General features: G+C 40.3%; 1 protein-coding gene across 1 annotated transcript in view; it reads right to left on the bottom strand.

Moving 5' to 3' along the window:
* tex11 (testis expressed 11) overlaps positions 1–19,337 on the bottom strand; it is a 143,500-nt gene that overhangs the window by 74,480 nt on the left and 49,683 nt on the right. Inside the window, exons 8-13 of the mRNA XM_059976395.1 lie at positions 17,556–17,613; positions 15,750–15,845; positions 13,899–13,980; positions 12,877–12,952; positions 3,024–3,175; positions 1,444–1,529 (exon numbers count right to left, since the gene is read on the bottom strand). Coding sequence (XP_059832378.1) covers positions 1,444–1,529; positions 3,024–3,175; positions 12,877–12,952; positions 13,899–13,980; positions 15,750–15,845; positions 17,556–17,613 — 550 coding nt within the window. The remainder of the gene's footprint in view (positions 1–1,443; positions 1,530–3,023; positions 3,176–12,876; positions 12,953–13,898; positions 13,981–15,749; positions 15,846–17,555; positions 17,614–19,337) is intronic.

The raw sequence follows: 19,337 nt of genomic DNA on the forward strand, positions 1-19,337 counted from the left end.
TATTCCACTCAGACCCTCATGCTAAGAGAGTTAGTTCATACACTAAATCATGGGCTTAAGTCAATTAAGTGCATCTTTTGCATTTACAATTATCAGAAAATGTGAAAAATGTGCAGAACAAGGTAGCCCAATCAAATAAAGGCTTTGGCATGTGCTTCACCATCCTCAGTCTCCCTCTGCCCCTCTTTCCTCTCCAACTAAAAGTATATCAAATATTCAAAAATATTATTTTAATATTTAATAACTGGAAATTTATAATAAACAGAAGCTCCATTACTGGTATTGATCATTACTGGCCATTTTTTCCTATAGCAGTCATAAAGTAAAAACTTTCAAAACATGATATGCAGTAAAGTCCATCTGTCCTAAAACTATAGGAGTAAGATCAGATCTAATCATGGAGGACTACAAGAAGTATTTTTAAGCAGCATATTTATAAGATACTAGTTCTAGAATTTTGTTGAATTAGACTATACAACTGACATGGGGCCACAAGTACAATAGAAGCATTTATATAATCCATACTGTAATCTCCACCCCAGAAATAGAGGTGAATTATCATCGCTCTATTGTAGACAAACTTTTTCATGCAATATAATGGTCATCATCTTCATATCTGATAATATTTGGTAAAATAAAAACAGCACAACTTCTGGACTTGGACATTTGCATCAAGTAGATGGAACTTGTGGTCTTGTGATGTTGAAGAAATTTTTCACAATCTTTTGCACAAGTTTAAAGCACGTAACACAGCAAGCATAAATCTCTGCAAAACTCGCAACTGTCACCAAATTACAGAATTACCAGTGCTACAGCTAATTGTACACATCTGTGAGCCTTTACAAAGCTTTTTAAAAAGCTCATTCATCTGCACCTGTGCATTAACTTGGGTATTTTAATGGCTTTTGGATTTCTAACTTGCTAGGAAACAGAGTACTGTGTTCAATCTAACAAGAAATAGCTTATGCATTTCTAAAGATATTCAGTCATCAAAAACAATGCTAACTGTGGGTGGGATTAATCTAAAGTCCATCTTTGCCCTACGGGAAATACATGGCCATCTTCACTGCCATAAATTTCTATGACATGGTGGATTGACAACACCCAATTTTTAAGGTGTAAAGGGAGATTCTGTATTTGCTCACACAGAAGTGAGTTACAGTCAGAAGTCAAGAGAGAGAGAAAAAAAATTTAAAGGGGTCCTATTTGCAATTATTGTCATTTTATCAATTGTTCACAAAGCAGAATTTTTACTCTAGAAACTGATAAATAAAGTATCAATTGAATGCTCGAGGACAATTTATAAGGACCTCAATGGTAAAAATATTAGACATCACTAAATGTGAATGTAATAAAAAGCTGAATTCGGCCTTCAGGGACCCAGGTCTAAATTGCATCTCATAACTTTTGGTAGGATTTCATGAGAGCTTTAGTATGTCTCACCTCAAAATACTTGGCAGCTCTTTCCCAAAGAACAATGTGAAACTGAGTCAGAATTTCTGAAGAAAGCCTTTTGCCTGTGTAATGACCTAAAATTGTGATTAAAAGAATTAACCACAAGAAAATAAACAGGAAGACTTAGTTATTGGAACACAGATTCACAGAGTCAAGCAACACAAAAACAAGTACTTCAGTCCAACTGGTCCATGCCATACACTTTATTAGAAATACATTTAATTATAAAGTCTACTAAAAGATAATGAGGCATCTAAATTAAACTAACTTCAGTGGAATTTTCTTGATGAAACATTTCAAAATAATAATTTGATTATTACTGGAAGTTTTAAAAAAATCGATGTTCATGCCATCAGGTTGGAGGGTATCCAAACAGAATATAAGGTGTTGCTCCTCCAACCTAAATGTGGCCTTATCATGATAGTGTAGAAGGCCATGGGTGGACATATGGGAATGGGAAGCGGAATTAAAATGGGAAGCCACTGGGAGATACCCTTTCTTCTGGTGGATGGAGCACAGATGCTTGGCAATGCAGTCTTCCAATCTATGTTGGGTCTCTCTCACCAATATACCGGAGGCCACAGCAGGAGCATTGACACAATATAAGACTCCAACAGACTCACAGGTGAAGTGTCACCTCACCTGGAAGGACTGTTTGGGGCCCTGAATGGTAGTAAGGGAGAAGGTGTAGGGACAGGTGTAGTATTTGCTCTGCTTGCAAGGATAAGTGCAAGAGGGAGATCAGTGGGGAAGGACAAACGGACAAGGGAGTTGCAAAGGGAGCGAACCCTGCAGAAAGCAGGAATGGTGGGGGATGGAAAGATGTGTTCAGTGGTGGGATCCAGTTGGAGGTGGCAGATGTTTCAGAGAATTATGTGCTGGATGTGGGGTTTAATAGGGTGGTAAGTGAGGAAAGAGGAATTCTATCCCTAGTAGGGAGGAGGGAGGATGGGGTAAGAGCAGACATGCATGAAATGGAAGAAATGCAGTTGAGAGCAACATTAATCGTGGAAGCAGGGAAATCCTCTCTTTGGAAAAGGAGGATATCTCCTTCAATCTAGAATGAAAAGCCTCATCCTGAGGGCAGATGCGATGGAGAAGGTAGAATTAAGAGAAGGGGATGGTATTTTTACAAGTAGCGGGTTGGGATGAGGTATAGTCCAGATATCTGTGAGACTCCATTGGTTTACAATAGACATTGGTGGACAAGCTGTCTCCAGAGATACAGACAGTGAGATCGAGGAAGGGAAGTGTCAGAAATGGACCAGGTGAATTTGAGGGCAGGGTGGAAGTTGGAGGCAAAGTGGACAAAATCAACGAGTTCAGCATGGGTGCAGGAAGGAACACCAATGCAGTCATCGATGTAGCATAAGAAAAGTGTGGGATGGTCATCAGTGTAGGCTTGGAACATAGACTGTCCCATGTAGCTGACAAACAGACAAGCATAGCTGGGACCCAATACAAGTGCCCATGGCTACCCCTTTTGTTTGAAGGAAGTGGAAGATGGAATCCTACATATCCTACCCAATACTGCTACAATGAGAAGTCCTAATTGACTTTTCTCATACCTGCTATAATGTCTTCTATTTTTTGCTTGGCAAGGACCTCTTTGCCTTTCTGCAAAAGTTGCATAAAATGCACCAGTAAAATCTCCCCAATGTCATGATGGGTTTCAAACTGCTTGGACAGAATTGTCAAAAATTCAAAGGACAGCACATCTCTGTTGAAATATAATGCATTAGTTATTAAGTCAACACTTTATGTGTGGATTCAGCAATAAATATTTTGTAAATTTATTACTACCTAGTACCAAGAAAATCTCTAAACCATGAAATCATCTTTTAATTACAAGCACCAGTTGCATGCTTGCAACTGGCCAAAAATAAATCAAGAAAAATTGTCTTTAATAATGAGAGGTGGACTGTTTAAATAACTTTTACCCATTTCAGCAAGAATTTTTAAAATGGGCCAATGCTGAATTAACTTTTGCAAGCTTACTCCTGCTAGAATTTTCTAGAACAATTTTTGAAAATGTATAATCATATGAAACTTCATTTCAGTTTGCTTAAAATTTTCCGGGTCATTACAAATTTAAGTCATTAGGAAAAGTTACAAATGAGACTGGTTCATCAAAAAAATGCAAAATAGATGTATAACAAGGAAAACATAAAGGTAAACCCAATGATTTGTACTAGCAAAATTTCAAACAAATCTGACCAGAAAATGTGGAAATAATAAATAAGTCTTCCAGTTAGGAATATATATATATATATATATATATATATATATATATCTTAAGTTGATTTTTCAGTGTTTTTAAAACAATATTTTATCGAATTTTATAATATACCACATATACAAATAATAATTAAACTAAATAATGAAATATGTCCTTGTTTTTCACAATCATCAAAGGAGAATTCACATTTCACATACTTCACATATTTAATAAAGAAATAAAACACATCAGAAAAAAAACTGTAGAAGTACTGAACAACACACAGCTATTTCAAAATGACCATGCACCTTGATGTCCAAGAAACTCCAAAAAAGGTTTCCACGCATTTTCAAATTCTCCTGTCCTTCTCCTGGTTATGTAAGTCAGTCTCTTCAATATAATACAAGATGCCATCTCCTTCACCCATACATCTATTGAAGGTATATCCATTTATCTCCAAGATAAAGCTATCATCCTCCTGGCCTGTAGGAGTCCAAAGCCAATTAAAGTTGACTGTTTTGGACTAACAGTAAAGTTCTTTGGATATATACCTGGTACACACATTTTTGCATGGTGAGGCACCTTTACTCCCACAATCTCGATATTGTCTGAACGACTATTTTCCAGTATTTTTTTTAAATTCAGGACAGTCCCATACACAGTGAAACAGAGTACCCTTTTCTTCTAAACATTTAACACAAGTGTCCAGGATGCCAGGGGCCCAACGGTTCAGTTTGACCAGGGAAATGTAAGTTCTCATTAATCATTTGTATTGTAATAGTTTCATTCTTGTATTGATTGATTGTTTTTGGGCTTTTAAGCATGCCATTTCCCACTCAGTTTCTTGTATGTCCTCTTGAACATTCAGTCTCCATGCCTCCAGCCTGTCAATGGTGGACTCCTTATCATATGATATCAAAGCTGTATAGAATAAAAAATCTGACTTCTCCCCTTTTGGTTTAGAAGTGTAAGATTCTCAAAATATGATTGTGGTGGTTCAGATATTAAATGCTTATATTCTGATAATATGAAATGTCTCAGTTGCAAATATTTTAAAAAGTATTTTTTAGGAATATAGTATGTCTGATACAATTGATCAAATGTAATAAGATTACCATTCACATAAAGGTCCTCTATTTTCTGCACACCTTTGTCTGCCCAGATTCTGAAAGCACCATCTGCTCTTCCTGCCCTGAAGTATGTATTGCCCCTTATTGGGAAGAACGGAGCGATGGGAGGAGTATCTTTAATATGCTGATGTGCTTTATACCAGATGTCAATAGTATTTTTGAGGAAAGGGTTCTCGGTTGGTCTTTTCAGATTTCTTGGGTCTGCAGTGTAGAGATAATGGGAGGTTTGGTATTGATGCCTGTTCAGTATTCACCCAGGCTGGAAGGGCATCCATTGAGAAATAAAACACTGCAAAATGTAACTGAGCAGACCAATAATACCATTTCAGGTTGGGGAGCTGCAGCCCTCCCCTTTCATAAGGCAAGTATAGCAGCCTAAGTTTCAGTCTAAATTTTTTATTATTCCAAATGAATTTACTATGAATATTATTAAGGTCATCAAAAAATTATTTTGGTAGTGGGAGAGGAAGTGTTTGAAAAAGGTATAGAAATTTTGGTAATATATTAATTTTGATCATGTTTATATGGCCAACCAATGTCTCTTTCACTTCGTCCACCAGTGGGTCATAGTTTGTTGGGACAATTGTTTTAACTTCAGGGGTAATTCTGACACCAAGGTAGGTAAAACCCTCCTTTGCATTTATAAATGGGGTTTTTATGACTGGTTTCAGTCTTTCTTCTTTGTTCAAAAATAGTATCGATGATTTCGAGTTGTTAATGTTATAACCAGAAAAATGCCCAAACAATTCAACCTGTTGCATTAAATTTGGAATATTAATGGATAAATTTGTTAAAAATAGAATCACATCATTAGCATATAAGGATATTCTATGTTCCTGTTCTCCTAGCTGGATGCCCGACAGGCCTGTCTCTGTTCTTATTGCCATAGCCAGGGATTCCATGGCCAGTATAAACAACATCGATGACAAAGGGCATCCCTGGCGAGTAGATCGCTCCGAGATGACTGGTTTAGAAACTATTGTAGTTGCACGCAATGCGCTACTAAAGAAGCACAGAGGCAGAGAGAGCTGAACTCAGAATGCCTTTACTGATTCAAAATCACGTGCTTAAATCTCCCCTCCCATGGGCCCCTGCGACCCCCAGGGTGGATGTGACGTCAGGCTGTTCCCAGAAGGTCCACCCCGAGTGGGTAGTTCGAAATGCGCTACCGCACGTCTGCCCGCAACTCCCGATGGCAGTTCAAGTCCCACATGTGCAGGCTGCCACACCATCCCCCCACAAGAAACTTCCATCAGGGAAGTGGAGCCCCCAGTCTGTGTGGCTTGCCTAGGTGGCCAGCCTTGCCAGCACAGTGAGGGTACCCTCACTGGTTGCTCAATGTCCAAGTGCACTGGTTTGAGGTGGTCCACTGTAAGAGTCTCTTCCCGGCCACCCACCTCCACAACACACGTGGTCCTGTTGTGCCAGATCACCTTGAAGGGTCCCTCGTATGGCCACTGTAGAAGTGATCTGTGCATAACCCTGCGAATAAAAACATACTCACAGTCTCGGAGATCTTTAGGGGTGAAGGATGACTTGGGACCATGCCTGGAGGTCAGGACCATTGCCAGGGTCCCTACCTTGTCCCGCAGCCTCAGTAGCACCGCTGCTGGAGTTTCTTCCGAACATCGGGCCTCTGGTACGAACTCACCTGGGACCGTCAGGGGGATGCCGTAGACTAATTCCGTCAAGGAGGTGTCCGGGTCCTTCTTGGGGGCTGTGCGGATGCCCAGTAGGACCCAGGGAAGCTCATCTGTCCAGTTGGGGCCCCTGAGGTGCGCCATCAGGGCCGACTTGAGATGCCGGTGAAATCGCTCTACCAAACCGTTGGACTGGGAATGATACGCTGTGGTGTGATGCAGCTGGGTTCCCAGGAGCTGCGCCAGTGCTGTCCACAAACCAGACATGAACTGCGCCCCTCTGTCGGAGGTGATGTCCGTTGGGAGGCCGAACCTGGTGTACAATGTCTTGTGTATGTGACTCAAAATGGCTTCTTTGGTTTGTCAAGAGTAGGAATGCTTCTTTGTCTGATAAGTGTTTCTCTCGACTCGCAGTTGTTTAGCTTTAGACTTGCTGATATGGGGATTGTATTCATTTGTTAACCAATGGGGAATGTTATTTTGTCTTGTGAGGCTGGGAACTTGGGGGGGGGGGGGTCGCGGGTTTTCAAGAGAGTCGGGAGGAAGACACCGAGGAAGGTGGACGTGCGCTGCACTGCTTGGTTGACCACCAGGGGTGATCCCAGGTGCAAAGACATGAAGGTCGGAGGCAAGTGATGAGGGGTTGAATGGTTCGATGGTTGAGCTCCAACGATGTGCTCCAAACTGACTGAACTTTGATAAGTTGGCGCCTTTTGCTTTTTCTTTTCTTTCATTTATATTGTATTGCCTAGTACTCTTTCAGTTTTAGTAAACTCTTTAAAGTGTATTTCATAACGGTATCTGGTGTGAAATTGATACTGTGTGCGGGCGCGAGGCATAAACTTGGTTCTCACAGCACCTGCGTGTACGGGAGGTGGGATTGGTGTGTGGCTGGATCTCCTTTTCCCCTAGACATATACCAGCCTGTTGGTTAAGTGTTACACTGGCAATCCAGCTTGCAATGAGCATCCTGGTGCAGGACTCAGTGGATGTGTCTGTGAGCAGTATGGCTTTCAGCCATCTGGTGAACATGTCTACCATGGTAAGGATATACCTGGCAGCCTGGGAAACTGGCAGGGGGCCAACGAAGTCCACGTGGATGTGTTGGAACCTCCTGTGCGTCGGCTGGAACTACTGGAGGGGAGCCTTCACGTGTCGCTGGACTTTGGCGGTCTGGCAGTGTACACAGGTCCTGGCCCAGTGTCTGACCTGTTTGCGCAAACCGTGCCAGATGAATCTGTCCACTACCAGCTTGATGGACGCCCGGATGGATGGGTGGGCCAGGTCGTGCAGCATGTCGAACACCCGGCACCTCCAAGCTGCTAGTACCACAGGTTGGGGTTTGCCGGTAGACACGTCGCACAGGAGTCGATCTGCTGCCGGGCCGATGGAGGGGTCCTCCAACTGGAGTTCCAAAACGGCGGTGCGGTAAGCCGGGATCTCGGTGTCCGATCGCTGTGCTGTGTAGTCTATTCCTGAGGACAATATGCCTACTGAGTGGAGGCAGGGGCGAAACAGAGTGTCAGTGACTACGTTGTTCTTCCCTGCGATGTGGCGGACGTCCATGGTGAATTCTGAAATAAAGGACAGGTGCCTCTGCTGCTGAGCCAACCATGGGTCCAATACCTTGGCCAGTGTGAAGGTGTGGGGTTTGTGGTCCAGAAACACAGTGAACTCCCTTCCCTCGAGGAAGTACTGGAAGTGCCGGACAGCCTGGTAGAGCGCTAGCAGCTCTCTGTCTAAAGTGCTGTACTTCACCCCCAGTGGCCGTAGGTGCCAGCTGAAGAAAGTGAGTGGTCACCACTGGTCCTCGACGAGCTGCTCCAGGACTCCGCTGACTGCCGAGTCGGAAGCGTCGTGATGTGAGTGCCAAGGATACATCAACTCTCAGGTGCACCACGAGGACCGGTTTTGCTAGTGCCTCCTTGGCCTGCTTGAACGCGTCCATGGACTCCACGTCCCATGCCACTTCTTTGGCCTTGCCGGCCATCAGGCTGAACAAGGGTCTCGTGGTGCGGCATGCTGCCGCCAGCACAAACCGATGATAAAAGCTGACCATCCCTACAAACTCCTGCAGGCCCTTGACCGTGCTGGGCTTGGGGAACTGGCAGATGGCCTGGACCTTGTCCAGTAGGGGAACTGTGCCAAGTCGGTTACGGAACTCCTCCATGGCAAGGTGGAGCTTGTTGGGTGGGAGCCTGTGAGCTCTGGTGTGCAGCAGCGGTCCTTGCATGGGAATGTGGTGCTGCACGCCATGCTTGGGGTCGGCTGTGGAGAACTGTGGGGTGACTATTTAGGGGAATTCCACCAACACCCTGGCAAATTTGTTACCCGAGAGGGTCACAGAATCCAAGTGGAGGGTCAGTAGCTTGGCTTCTCTAAGCTGGAAAGTCTGGAACGTCTCAGCGTGGACCAAACACCGGCCTTTGTCTGCCCGCGGCTCCCGATGGTGGTTCGAATCCTGCGTGTGGGGGCTGCCACACTATACTATTTGCTAAGACACAGGCTATTGGGTTTGTATATAAAATCTGATTTATTTTAGGAAGGTCTTTCCAATCCAAATCTAGGCAATACATTAAATAAATATGGCCATTCTATTCTATCAAAGGCCTGCCAAGCATCCAGTGATAATACTGCTGTATCTTTAGCATCAAATTTTTCATGAATTATGTTAAGAACTCTTCTAATATTATGGAGTCCTTGGCATTTTTGCACAAAACCATTCTGATGATTATGAACTAAATGTGGGATATAAGGATCCAATCTTCTTGCTAAGGCTTTACAAAGTATTTTTGTGTCCCATCCAATCAGACTTATCGGTCTAAATGAGGAACATTCTGTAGGAGATTTGCCTGTCTTCAAGATCAATGTTATCATTGCCAGTCTTAAAGAGGGTAAGAGAGTTCCATTCCAATAAGATTTGTCATACATATTTAAGAGTGGGCCTGGTAATTTTTCTTGAAATGTTTTTTTAGAATTCGATTGGTAGGCTGTCAGGCCCTGGGTCTTTACCACTGTTAATATTTTGGATAGCCTGTGATAACTCTTCAATTGTTAAAATTCTATCTAACTTCTTTTTTGCATCTTCTGTCAAGTGTCTAGAATTGAAACTGATCAAGAAATATGTCCCATTCTTCTGAGGCTTGGGAGCAGTCTGATCTATATAACTGTTCATAAAATTCTCCAAAACTGTTACTAATTTCCAATAGGTCTACTGTTAGGCTTCCTGAAGAGGTTATTATACTGTTAATTGCTCTTTCAGACTATCTGTATTTTTTTAAATTCTCCATGCCAAAAGTTTCCCAGCTTTTTCTCCTTGATTGTAGTAAGATTGTTTCAACCACATTAAACTTTTTGCAGCTTTATCAGCAGATAATTTATTGTATTTGGTTCTCAAAAGTAACAGATCTCTTTGTTTTGTTCGATCATCCCTTTCATTTAGTTCTATCTCTAAAGATTTAATTTGTTTTTCCAAAGTTTCCATCTCTATTTTTTGTTGTTTGGACTTGGAGCTTGTATAACTGATGTTTTCTCCTCTAATATATGCCTTGAACGCCTCCCATCTCATGCTGGCACTAGTTTGATCTGTATTTAACTCAAAATAACTACCTTAGTTCCCACAAATTTAACAAAGTCTGGATTTTGTAGCCATCTCACCTGAAATCACCAGTTAGGGGGCATGTGAATAAATTTCTCTATATAAATACTTAATGAAATAGCAGCATGGTGGCTTATTACTATGCTATCATACCAGCAACTTTTAATCTTTGATAAGAGCTCTCTTGAGACAAGAAAATAATCAATATGAAAACGAGATTTACAAATACTTGAATGGCAAGAGTATTCTATTTTGCCAGGATTTTGTTCTCTCCATACTTCAACCAAATTTATATTCACAATGTATTGTTTTAGTAATTTTCTAGTTTGTGCGTTATAGGTATCACAGCCTGCAGAGCAATCCATTACTGGGTTTAAATTGCAATTAAAGTCTCTTCCAATGATATAAAAGCCGTGTGAAGAGGACAAAGTAAGGAAGAAATCTTCAAAGAAATTTAGAATTGTCCTCATTTGGGCCATATATACCAACTAGGTTTAATGTGAAAGAGAGGATATTACCTTGCACAATAACATACTTTCCAGTTGAGTCTTGGATTGTCTTCATAATGTGAAATGGTATCATTCTATGAATAAGAATAAATACACCGCTAGCATAGTTGTTGTTTGTTGCATATATTACTTGGCCAGGCCATCTATTCCGTACCAGTTTAATATCTGAAACTGTCAGATGGGTTTCTTGAAGAAAAATTATTTTGGACTTAAGCTGTTTGATCCTATTCATAACCTGTTTCAGTTTGGTTAACTTCTTTAGTCCCCTAACATTCCAGCCCATGACTTTTATGTTAAAGATATTCTGAGTGCTCATCTGTTCCATATAAAGTTATATGATATATAAGTTATATGTTATATAATGTCAGTTATACCAGGAAAAGGAGTAAGAAATAATACTGCTGTGTTGGGTGCACGACATACATATAGAAAAACAAAAAACACATATACATTTACACATATAGACATTTGACCTCTTGAATTCCCCCTCCCTTACTCAAAACAAAGAAATGTACAGCTTGTGCTGATCCATTCTATGGAGGAGCAGTAAACTTTGCAAACCTAACTCCATAGTCAACTAGTGGTGTCCATCAACCACACACCTTATTATATCTTAGAACATTATATATTCAACCCATTTAGCATAGAAATAAAATCAAAGCAGCCACTGAACTGTATGCCAATATTGCCTATTACAAATGTTCATTCAGGTCCATGGAGTCCCATCTCAACAGAATTAAGGTTTCAACAAACAAAAATATGGTAAACAATAACAATAGGCAAAATAATAAAGCTATTCTGGTGGTATAAACAACCTCTTAAATACAGTATCTTTTCAAGAATAGAATAGGCTAAAGTGGTTGTTCTAGTAAAAGAAAAAGAGAAAAAAGATGTCTTCTGGGATTCAGTGTAGGCTTATACCTCTTAAGCAATCAGTATCACCTGATGCTCATGGGTATGGAAGTAAACAAATCTCACTACCACCTTAATCAGACCCCGCAGGCGTGTTCTCGATGGAAATCTTCCACCTCTTTTGGTGATGAAAACAGGTGTATTTTCCCATTGTGGAGGACGCTCATCTTGCATGGATTATGTTGAAATCCGCAGAAAGTTCTTTTTTCGATGAACTCTCTTTTGACCATGTTAAACTCATTTCACTGTTGTATGGTCTCAGCTGAGAGGTCTTGAGCGAAGTAAAGCTTGTTTCCCTCATACGTAATATTACCCTGTTTAATGGAGCAGAAAACAAACTCTTGATCTTGAAATTTCAGAAACTGAATGAGAACCACTCTGTTCTGGTTTGGTTTCAACAGTGCTAGAATTCGGTGAACTCTTTCTAGGATGAAGGATCTGTCAGTGTCCAGCTCCAGCCAGCACAGTAGCATGTTTTGTATGAATTCCAGCAGTGGTTGGTTTCCTTCAGCGCCCTCTCGGAGGCCAAACAACTGCAAGATTTTCCTTGGACTCCAATTCTCCAGGTCTTCAGTCTTGGATTCCTGTTAGGCGATTTGTTTCACGGCATTGGTTAGTTCAGCTTTGTTCTTTTTCCACGTGCTCCTCTGCCACCATTATTTGGTTTTCAGCCTCTACCATCTGCTTGGTATTAGAAGCAACATTTTGCTTCACCTCCAACATATTGTTTTCCAAGGCAACGACAGAGCTGGTCATCTTAACCAGGCGGTCATCTATACTGCAAACACGAGGAAATCTGCAGATGCTGGAAATTCAAACAACACAGACAAAATGCTGGTAGAACACAGCAGGCCAGGCAGCATCTATAGGGAGAAGCGCTGTCAACGTTTCGGGCCAAGACCCTTCGTCAGGACTAACCGAAAGGAAAGATAGGTCATCTATACTGTCCAGTTTGGATTCAAATCCTCCAAATTCAGAGCGAAGTAACTTTAGTTCATCTAGCACCGCCGTTAGCTCCGCCAAGCTGCTCGAAACTTCCTCATCTTGCTTCGTTGATGAAGTGTTGATTTTAAATTTTTTGGAGTCACGTTTTCAGGTGAAGGTATCACAGCCCTTGAGCGTAGTCATTTTTGACATAGCCCAAGTTCAGTTGGTATAACTTAGGGTTTTAAAGTTGTTTAGTGCAAGATTGTACGGAGCCTCCACGTTAAGTTGCCATCTTGGTTCATGGCTCCATAGCACCCCCAATTTTTCAGTGTTAATATTATCACCAAGGTTGAGAGCAGAAAGGAAACAGTAACATGAATATCACATATTCTTTACACAACCCAAACAATTCTCAAAATGTAGGCAAAATCAAAAATCTACTGCATCATTTTTACAAATGCTGTAGCAGCAAGTGAATTGCACTGACCGGTCATGTTCCATTAGTAGCTTCGCAGCTTCAAGACAAACAGTAAGTGATACTTTTCCAAGGAGATCTCTGACAGCTAACATAAATGCAAAAATGGCAAACAAAAAGACCAATTAGTATCAGGAGATGTCAAAACTTTTAAACCAAGTTATGTCAAAATGTTTGGAATTTATTTACTCTGCTTTGATACACTGGATGAATTTCATATTTTGTTTAGGGCAGTGTGACAATGAGATGGTTATTAACAGGAATGGCAACACAGGAACTGTCATTCAAGGATTTGGGTTTTTCTGTTTTATTATTACTCAAAACTGGTAGGTATTTATCACATATAAATTCCATCAAAAATGTGAAGGAATTATCTCCCTAGACTATTACAGTACTATTTGTGAAGGATCTTAGGTAGTGCTACTATGGAAGACAGTTCCATCATTGTGAATCAGCAGTCACAGGAACAAGAGCATACATTCCCAAACACAAATGATGTGGGACTTAGAATTCAGATTGCTAGTTTTAAAGTGATTAAACAGCAACTACTCCAGCCTCTTAAGAAGGTACGAGTCAGGAAAGGAGTATTGAAGAATACTGTAGTTGCCATCCATTTTCAACAGAGCACACAATGCAGCCAAAGCATGGTGGCTTGGTTTGTTCTTAATGAGTTAAAGCTTTGTCACTGTCTTTGGTACTTCATTTATAGGACAAAGTAGAAAGCACTTTTCAAAATCTTCTAAGCTGCACTTATAAACACAAGTAGAGAGAATTTTTAATGTCCCCTTAACCAGCAAGAACTTAGCTTCTCACCACAACTTGTCTTGTGTATTTTGAAAAAATCCTGTTTCTCAATGCTAAGTAAGGATCAACCTACATCTGGAAGTGGGCAATCTTCAAGGAAGTTTCAAAGCTTTGTGAAATAGCACCAAGACGATGTAGGAGATATCCTCAGTACGAACAAGAGTGTGCCTGACATGATTACTGGATACACAAATTTCTAACATTACCATAATAAAATTTCTGTTTCTTACCTGTAAAGACAGTTTCATCAGGAAAGGTACAACTTAAAAGGATTTTTATCTTTAAGAACAATCCAGCTGGATGGGGATTTTCCTATTGGATTAAGTAACCAGAAATCCTCATCAGTAAACAGCACATTCTTTTCCTCTTATTTTCTGATTAATTATTTTCCATTCATCATCATTTTTTTGCTACATTTTAGACTGGTCACATTTCAAGTGTCCTAAATCTAGTAATGATGCACTCTGGATCTCAAAACTTCCAGCAAACCATGTCTCACTCTTTTGAAAATCCTCCCGGGCATGTCTAAATCAAACATGCAGCCATGCAGAGCATCCAGCTTTGTCCCCAAATATAACTCTTCATACTTTTCGTATTTTATTCTTCCTTGAAGATTTCCTGAGTAAATATTCCTGGTTCAAACAGATTTCAAATCTTTATAATTATAATCAACAACACCTTGTGTTCCGTTAATGCTGTTTATTTTCAAAGTGCAAGAGTTTTCTGAATAGAAAACATTGATTTTAGTAACAAAGCAGGGGTGTTGTTCGAAAAATAGTGAAAATATAATAGCTAAAGGAAAGACGGTCAATGTTAAAAAGTTAAAGCAAAAGAGGTAAAAATAAACGTCTTGGGCTGAGGCCATATTGCAAAAAACAAGAGGAGTACACTAAGTAAATTCACTGCACTTACGCTGATAAAAGAAGTTGGAAAGATAAGGAGCAAGTCTTAGTGCAGACACAGTTTTAAATTACACTATGTTATTTTAGTGAGTTGAAAATGTGAAGCCTTGGAGGAAATCAAAGAGAAACTAAAAAGAAAAACAAGTCAAAACATCCATGCAAAAGATTGCTACCCATAGGGGATAAGAACGCAGAGAAGCCTGTCAATGTAATGGAGGTACAAAAAATCTTTTTGGAAACAGAAATGGAGACAAGACACCAAGGCTTTGCTATTTTGGATGAAAATTACAGCAATCTATGATTTTAAAAACAATAGGATACTTCATCCCTCCCCCCACTTCTTACCCCCCCCCCCCCGAACATCCCATGTTACTTCACTCCTGATGAAGGGTTTCGGCCTGAAACGTCTTCACTACCTCCTCCCATAGATGCTGTCTGGCCTGCTGAGTTCTGCCAGCATTTTGTGTTTTTATTTGAGGTACTTTAAGATTAGTTAGTACCTAGCTATTTTAGCTCATCCAACTCCAAATGCTGAAGAGATGACTGGAGTCAAAAACAACTGCGTTTGTTAAATTGACATTGAAAAGGGTTCTGTTGGCATCCAAACAGTAGATGAACCCAAGTTTCTCAGTGCTGTAATGGGAGCTTATAATGAAGAAAATGAAGAGGTGAAAGATGGAGCTCCTAGCTGCTGAAAAATTGATAATACAGATTACCAAAATTTATCCAATTGCACATACAATGAGTATAATAATAGCATGCGCACTGCAGGAAAGGAATTCAATGCAAAAGATACTTCTAACTCTGAGAAAGGCTGTGAACAGGAAGATAACATTTCACAATTGAAAACAGAGTTATTTATGCTAAATTAACAGACATACCATATGGTAAGACTATAAGACATACAAGTTAGAATTAGACTATTCGGCCCATCGAGTCTGCTCCACCATTTGATCATTGGTTTATTTTCCCTCTTAACCCCATTCTCCCGCCTTCTCCCCATAATCTCTGATGCCCTTACTAGTCAAGAACTTATAAACCTCTGCTTTAAATACACCCAAGGACATGACCTCCACAGCCATCTGTGGTAATGAATTCCACAGATTCACTACTCTCTAGCTAAAGTAATTTTTCGTCATCTCTAAAAGAGTGCCTACAAAATTGCATAGAATGCTTTACTTCATTTGCCAAAATGACCGCATCAAGAGCTCTCTCCTGGTGTTGCTTGATATCCCACTCCAGATAAACATTAGCCAACAAACGCAAAACCTTCGCCTAAAATAGAGAAATGTCAGTCGTCAGTTATAAATAATATTCTTCATGTTGTTTGCAATCCTTAATACAATGGAGTAGAAAGCCATCAATTCAGCAATTCACTAAATGCATAATACAGTATTTGTTAAGGTACTAACGAGATGATTATTGACCTTAGGAGGAGAAAACTGGAGGTCCATGAGCCAGTCCTTATCTGGGGTTCAGAGATAGAGAGGGTCAGCAACTTTAAATTCCTCGGTGTTATCATTTCAGAGGATCTGTGCTGGGTCCAGTGTGTAAGAGCCATTACAAAGAAAGCATGGTGGCACCTCTACTTTCACAGAAGTCTGCAAAGAATTGGCATGTCATCTAAAATTCTGACAAACTTCTATAGATGTGTGGTGAAGAGTATATTGACTGGCTGCATCACTGTCTGTTTATGGAAGTACCCATGCACTTTTACGGAAAAGCCTACAAAAGGTAGTAGATACGGCCTAGTCCATATTAAGCAAAACCATCCCCACCATTAAGAATACCTACAGGGAGGACTGTTGCAGGAAAGCAGCAACCATGATCAAGGACTCCCACCATCTAGGCCATGCTCTCTTCTCACTGCTGCCATCAGGTAGGAAATACAGGAGCCTCAGGACCCACACCACCAGGTTCAGGAACATTTATTACTGCTCAACGATCAGGCTACTGAACCAGAGGGGATAACTCCACTCAATTTCACTCGCCCCATCACCAAGCTGTTCCCTATGGACTCACTTTCAAGGATCCTTCATCTCATGCTCTTAATATTTATTGGTTATTTATTTTTCCTTCCTTCTTGTATTTGCAGAGTTTGTTGTTTTTTTTGTACATCTGTTGTTTGACTTATTGGGTGTAGTCATTCATTGATACTATTGCGTTTCTTGTACTTACTGTGATTGCCTGCAAGAAAATGAATCTCAAGGTTGTATATAGTGACATTTATGTACTTTGAAATAAATTACTTCAAACTCAATTTGTACTCTACTTCTAAACTTCAGTTTCTTGTGAAACCAAATTATATAAGAGAGGGAAAGAAAAAGCAGCTGTGGTCATGGTGTATTAATGTAAGTGCCTGCAAGACTATTTTTTATCCCATTACCTCTAACATGACATTTAGTCATGTATGGCATAACACAAGGTTCAAGGATCCTTCAATGCAAAGTAAGAAAATTAACATGTGATACAGCAAACAGTTAATAAGACAAAAATCACTTTAGCCTTTTATGGATGTGGTTTTGAAATGCTGAAATAATGAAGGCTTTATATTGAATCTAAGGAGGCTATAAGCCATATTTGGTGGCACTTGAAATATCATCTACAATTTTAATCTTTACATAAAGAAAGACATTTATGCTTAGCAGTGTTGGTACAAAGATTTACCAGATGGAGTTTCTTAAGAGAAAATGAGCAGATTCTATTCCCGATAGGCCTGTGGACATAATTGGTTGTTGAGTGCATTTTAATATTGGAATTGATTTTTGGACAATAGGGGATGAAAAAATTAAGTGCAGATAAAAATATGAAACTTAAAATAAAGAGCTAATTCTGATGTAATTGTCTAGTTAAGCAGATTATAGTATCCTCAGTCATTTGGTGTTTATACGATAGAAATTGATGGATTTTGGACAGACTTTAGGACCATAAGTTCTTGCACCCTATATTCCTGTGTAACATAATGAACATGAAATCTGTACATACCTGCACAGGAGAACCTGGTGAATATCTTTCATCCATTTTCCCGATGTCATAGCTCTGACTGGTAGTTGAAAACACACCTTTAGTAACTTTAACACTGTTAAAAATTCTAACCAACAGGATCACATTTTCCTTTGAATACTTTGCATGGCATCACCCAGTCAACCATATTCTTGCAGTAAAATAAGTTTGTGTGTATATGAAAGAGCCAAAGTTATCAAATAGAATTGTATGTATTTTGACTTAGGTGCAAAAGTTGGCAATTACTGAGTAACCGACAATCCATACTTCCATTAATTGCAAGAAAAATGCATTTCCAGTCTATCACATTATAAATCTCCAAAAAGAAACAAATTGACACTATGAAATGATGCATCAAGTTGAAGGCTCTGGTGAGGGAAATTATACTGTAACAGCACACCCTCTTCAAAGGTCCATTTTGATTATTTCAAATGTATAAGACAGACAATCAGTGCTCTGATCAGTACAATTTAACTGAAAATGACAGTGAGAAATGTTATTCCTGTAAGGTGGTGGCACATTTGGTCGCAGCAGCCTCTCCGCGTCCAACCAAAGGTATAATTGTTCACCGTTAATGTCTTTTTTTTTACAATTACAATACACTGTTGGATACTCAGTACATCAGCTTCTGCAGGTCAACCCCATCAGCGAGTCATTCAATAGTGATGGAGCTGCCTTATCGTGTTGTCACGTAGTAGACCTGCTGCATACTGTTGTTCTGCGGAGGCCATATACATTCCAACAGTCAGAGCAAATGATTGTCTTGGACATTTTTATAGTGATCACAAGACATTGCTGGACATTGGTAATGTAAGAAACTGCAAGTTTGGTGCACTGGCGAGGCCACAGCGGGGTAACTGTTGCCCCGGTTGTTGTGCGTAGCTGGCCCTCATGCCGTGCTGTCGCCTTTTGGAGCCACCCAGGAGAAGAGACACCGAAGGCAAGAGCAGTCCTCTTTGGTTGCACTGGAATCCAAAGTGGGTTGAAAGCTGGCCCCTCCATTGGTGCTACCCTTCAGTGTTTGGTCGCTGGAAGACAAGCTGGACCAGGACAACATCTCATGCACCATCTATATGCTATGCCACCCAGGGACTTGGGCTATATATATTTTTGTGACTGGATGTTTTTCTGGCATCATATCTATATGTGCTGTATGTTGTGTGCTGTGTTTTGCACCTTGGGCAGAGAAACAGTTTTGTTTGGCTGTTTTAATGTATGGTTGAATGATAATTGAACTTGAACGTACAAATGAAAGGAATGAGATTGTGAAATCAGAGGAAATCAGTTTCTGAAAAGGGATGATGGGATAAATCTTGAGTGTGTTTCTCTGGCTAGATAACCTTAGAGAACTCATTATTCTGAAACTGTTTAGGAATCTCTGGATACCCTCTCACTGAGTACATTCAAGATTGAGATTAATATTCTGGATTCCATGGAATCAAAGACAGATCGTGTGGGGTGGTGGACAAGATACAGGATATCTCATTATACTTAAGGGCAGAATAGAAAAATGTGCTATGTGTGCTTCAATTGCCAGGCCCCAGCATAAAATACTGCTCACAGGTTTTCATGCTTTATAACTGGCAAAGAGGTTGCCATCAAAAAGGGCAAGGTTACCAGCATGATCAGTCTTCAAATACAGGGAGAAGTTATTCCATCCACAGAGGACAACCCAGTAAAGTGCCTTAGAAAGTGATTTAATGCAACAGTGACAGATAGTGCCAACATCATCAACACTGTAAAGCAGACTGAAGAGTGGCTGAA

The sequence above is a fragment of the Hypanus sabinus genome, chromosome 8, assembly GCF_030144855.1.
Source record: "Hypanus sabinus isolate sHypSab1 chromosome 8, sHypSab1.hap1, whole genome shotgun sequence".
NCBI lineage: Eukaryota > Metazoa > Chordata > Chondrichthyes > Myliobatiformes > Dasyatidae > Hypanus > Hypanus sabinus.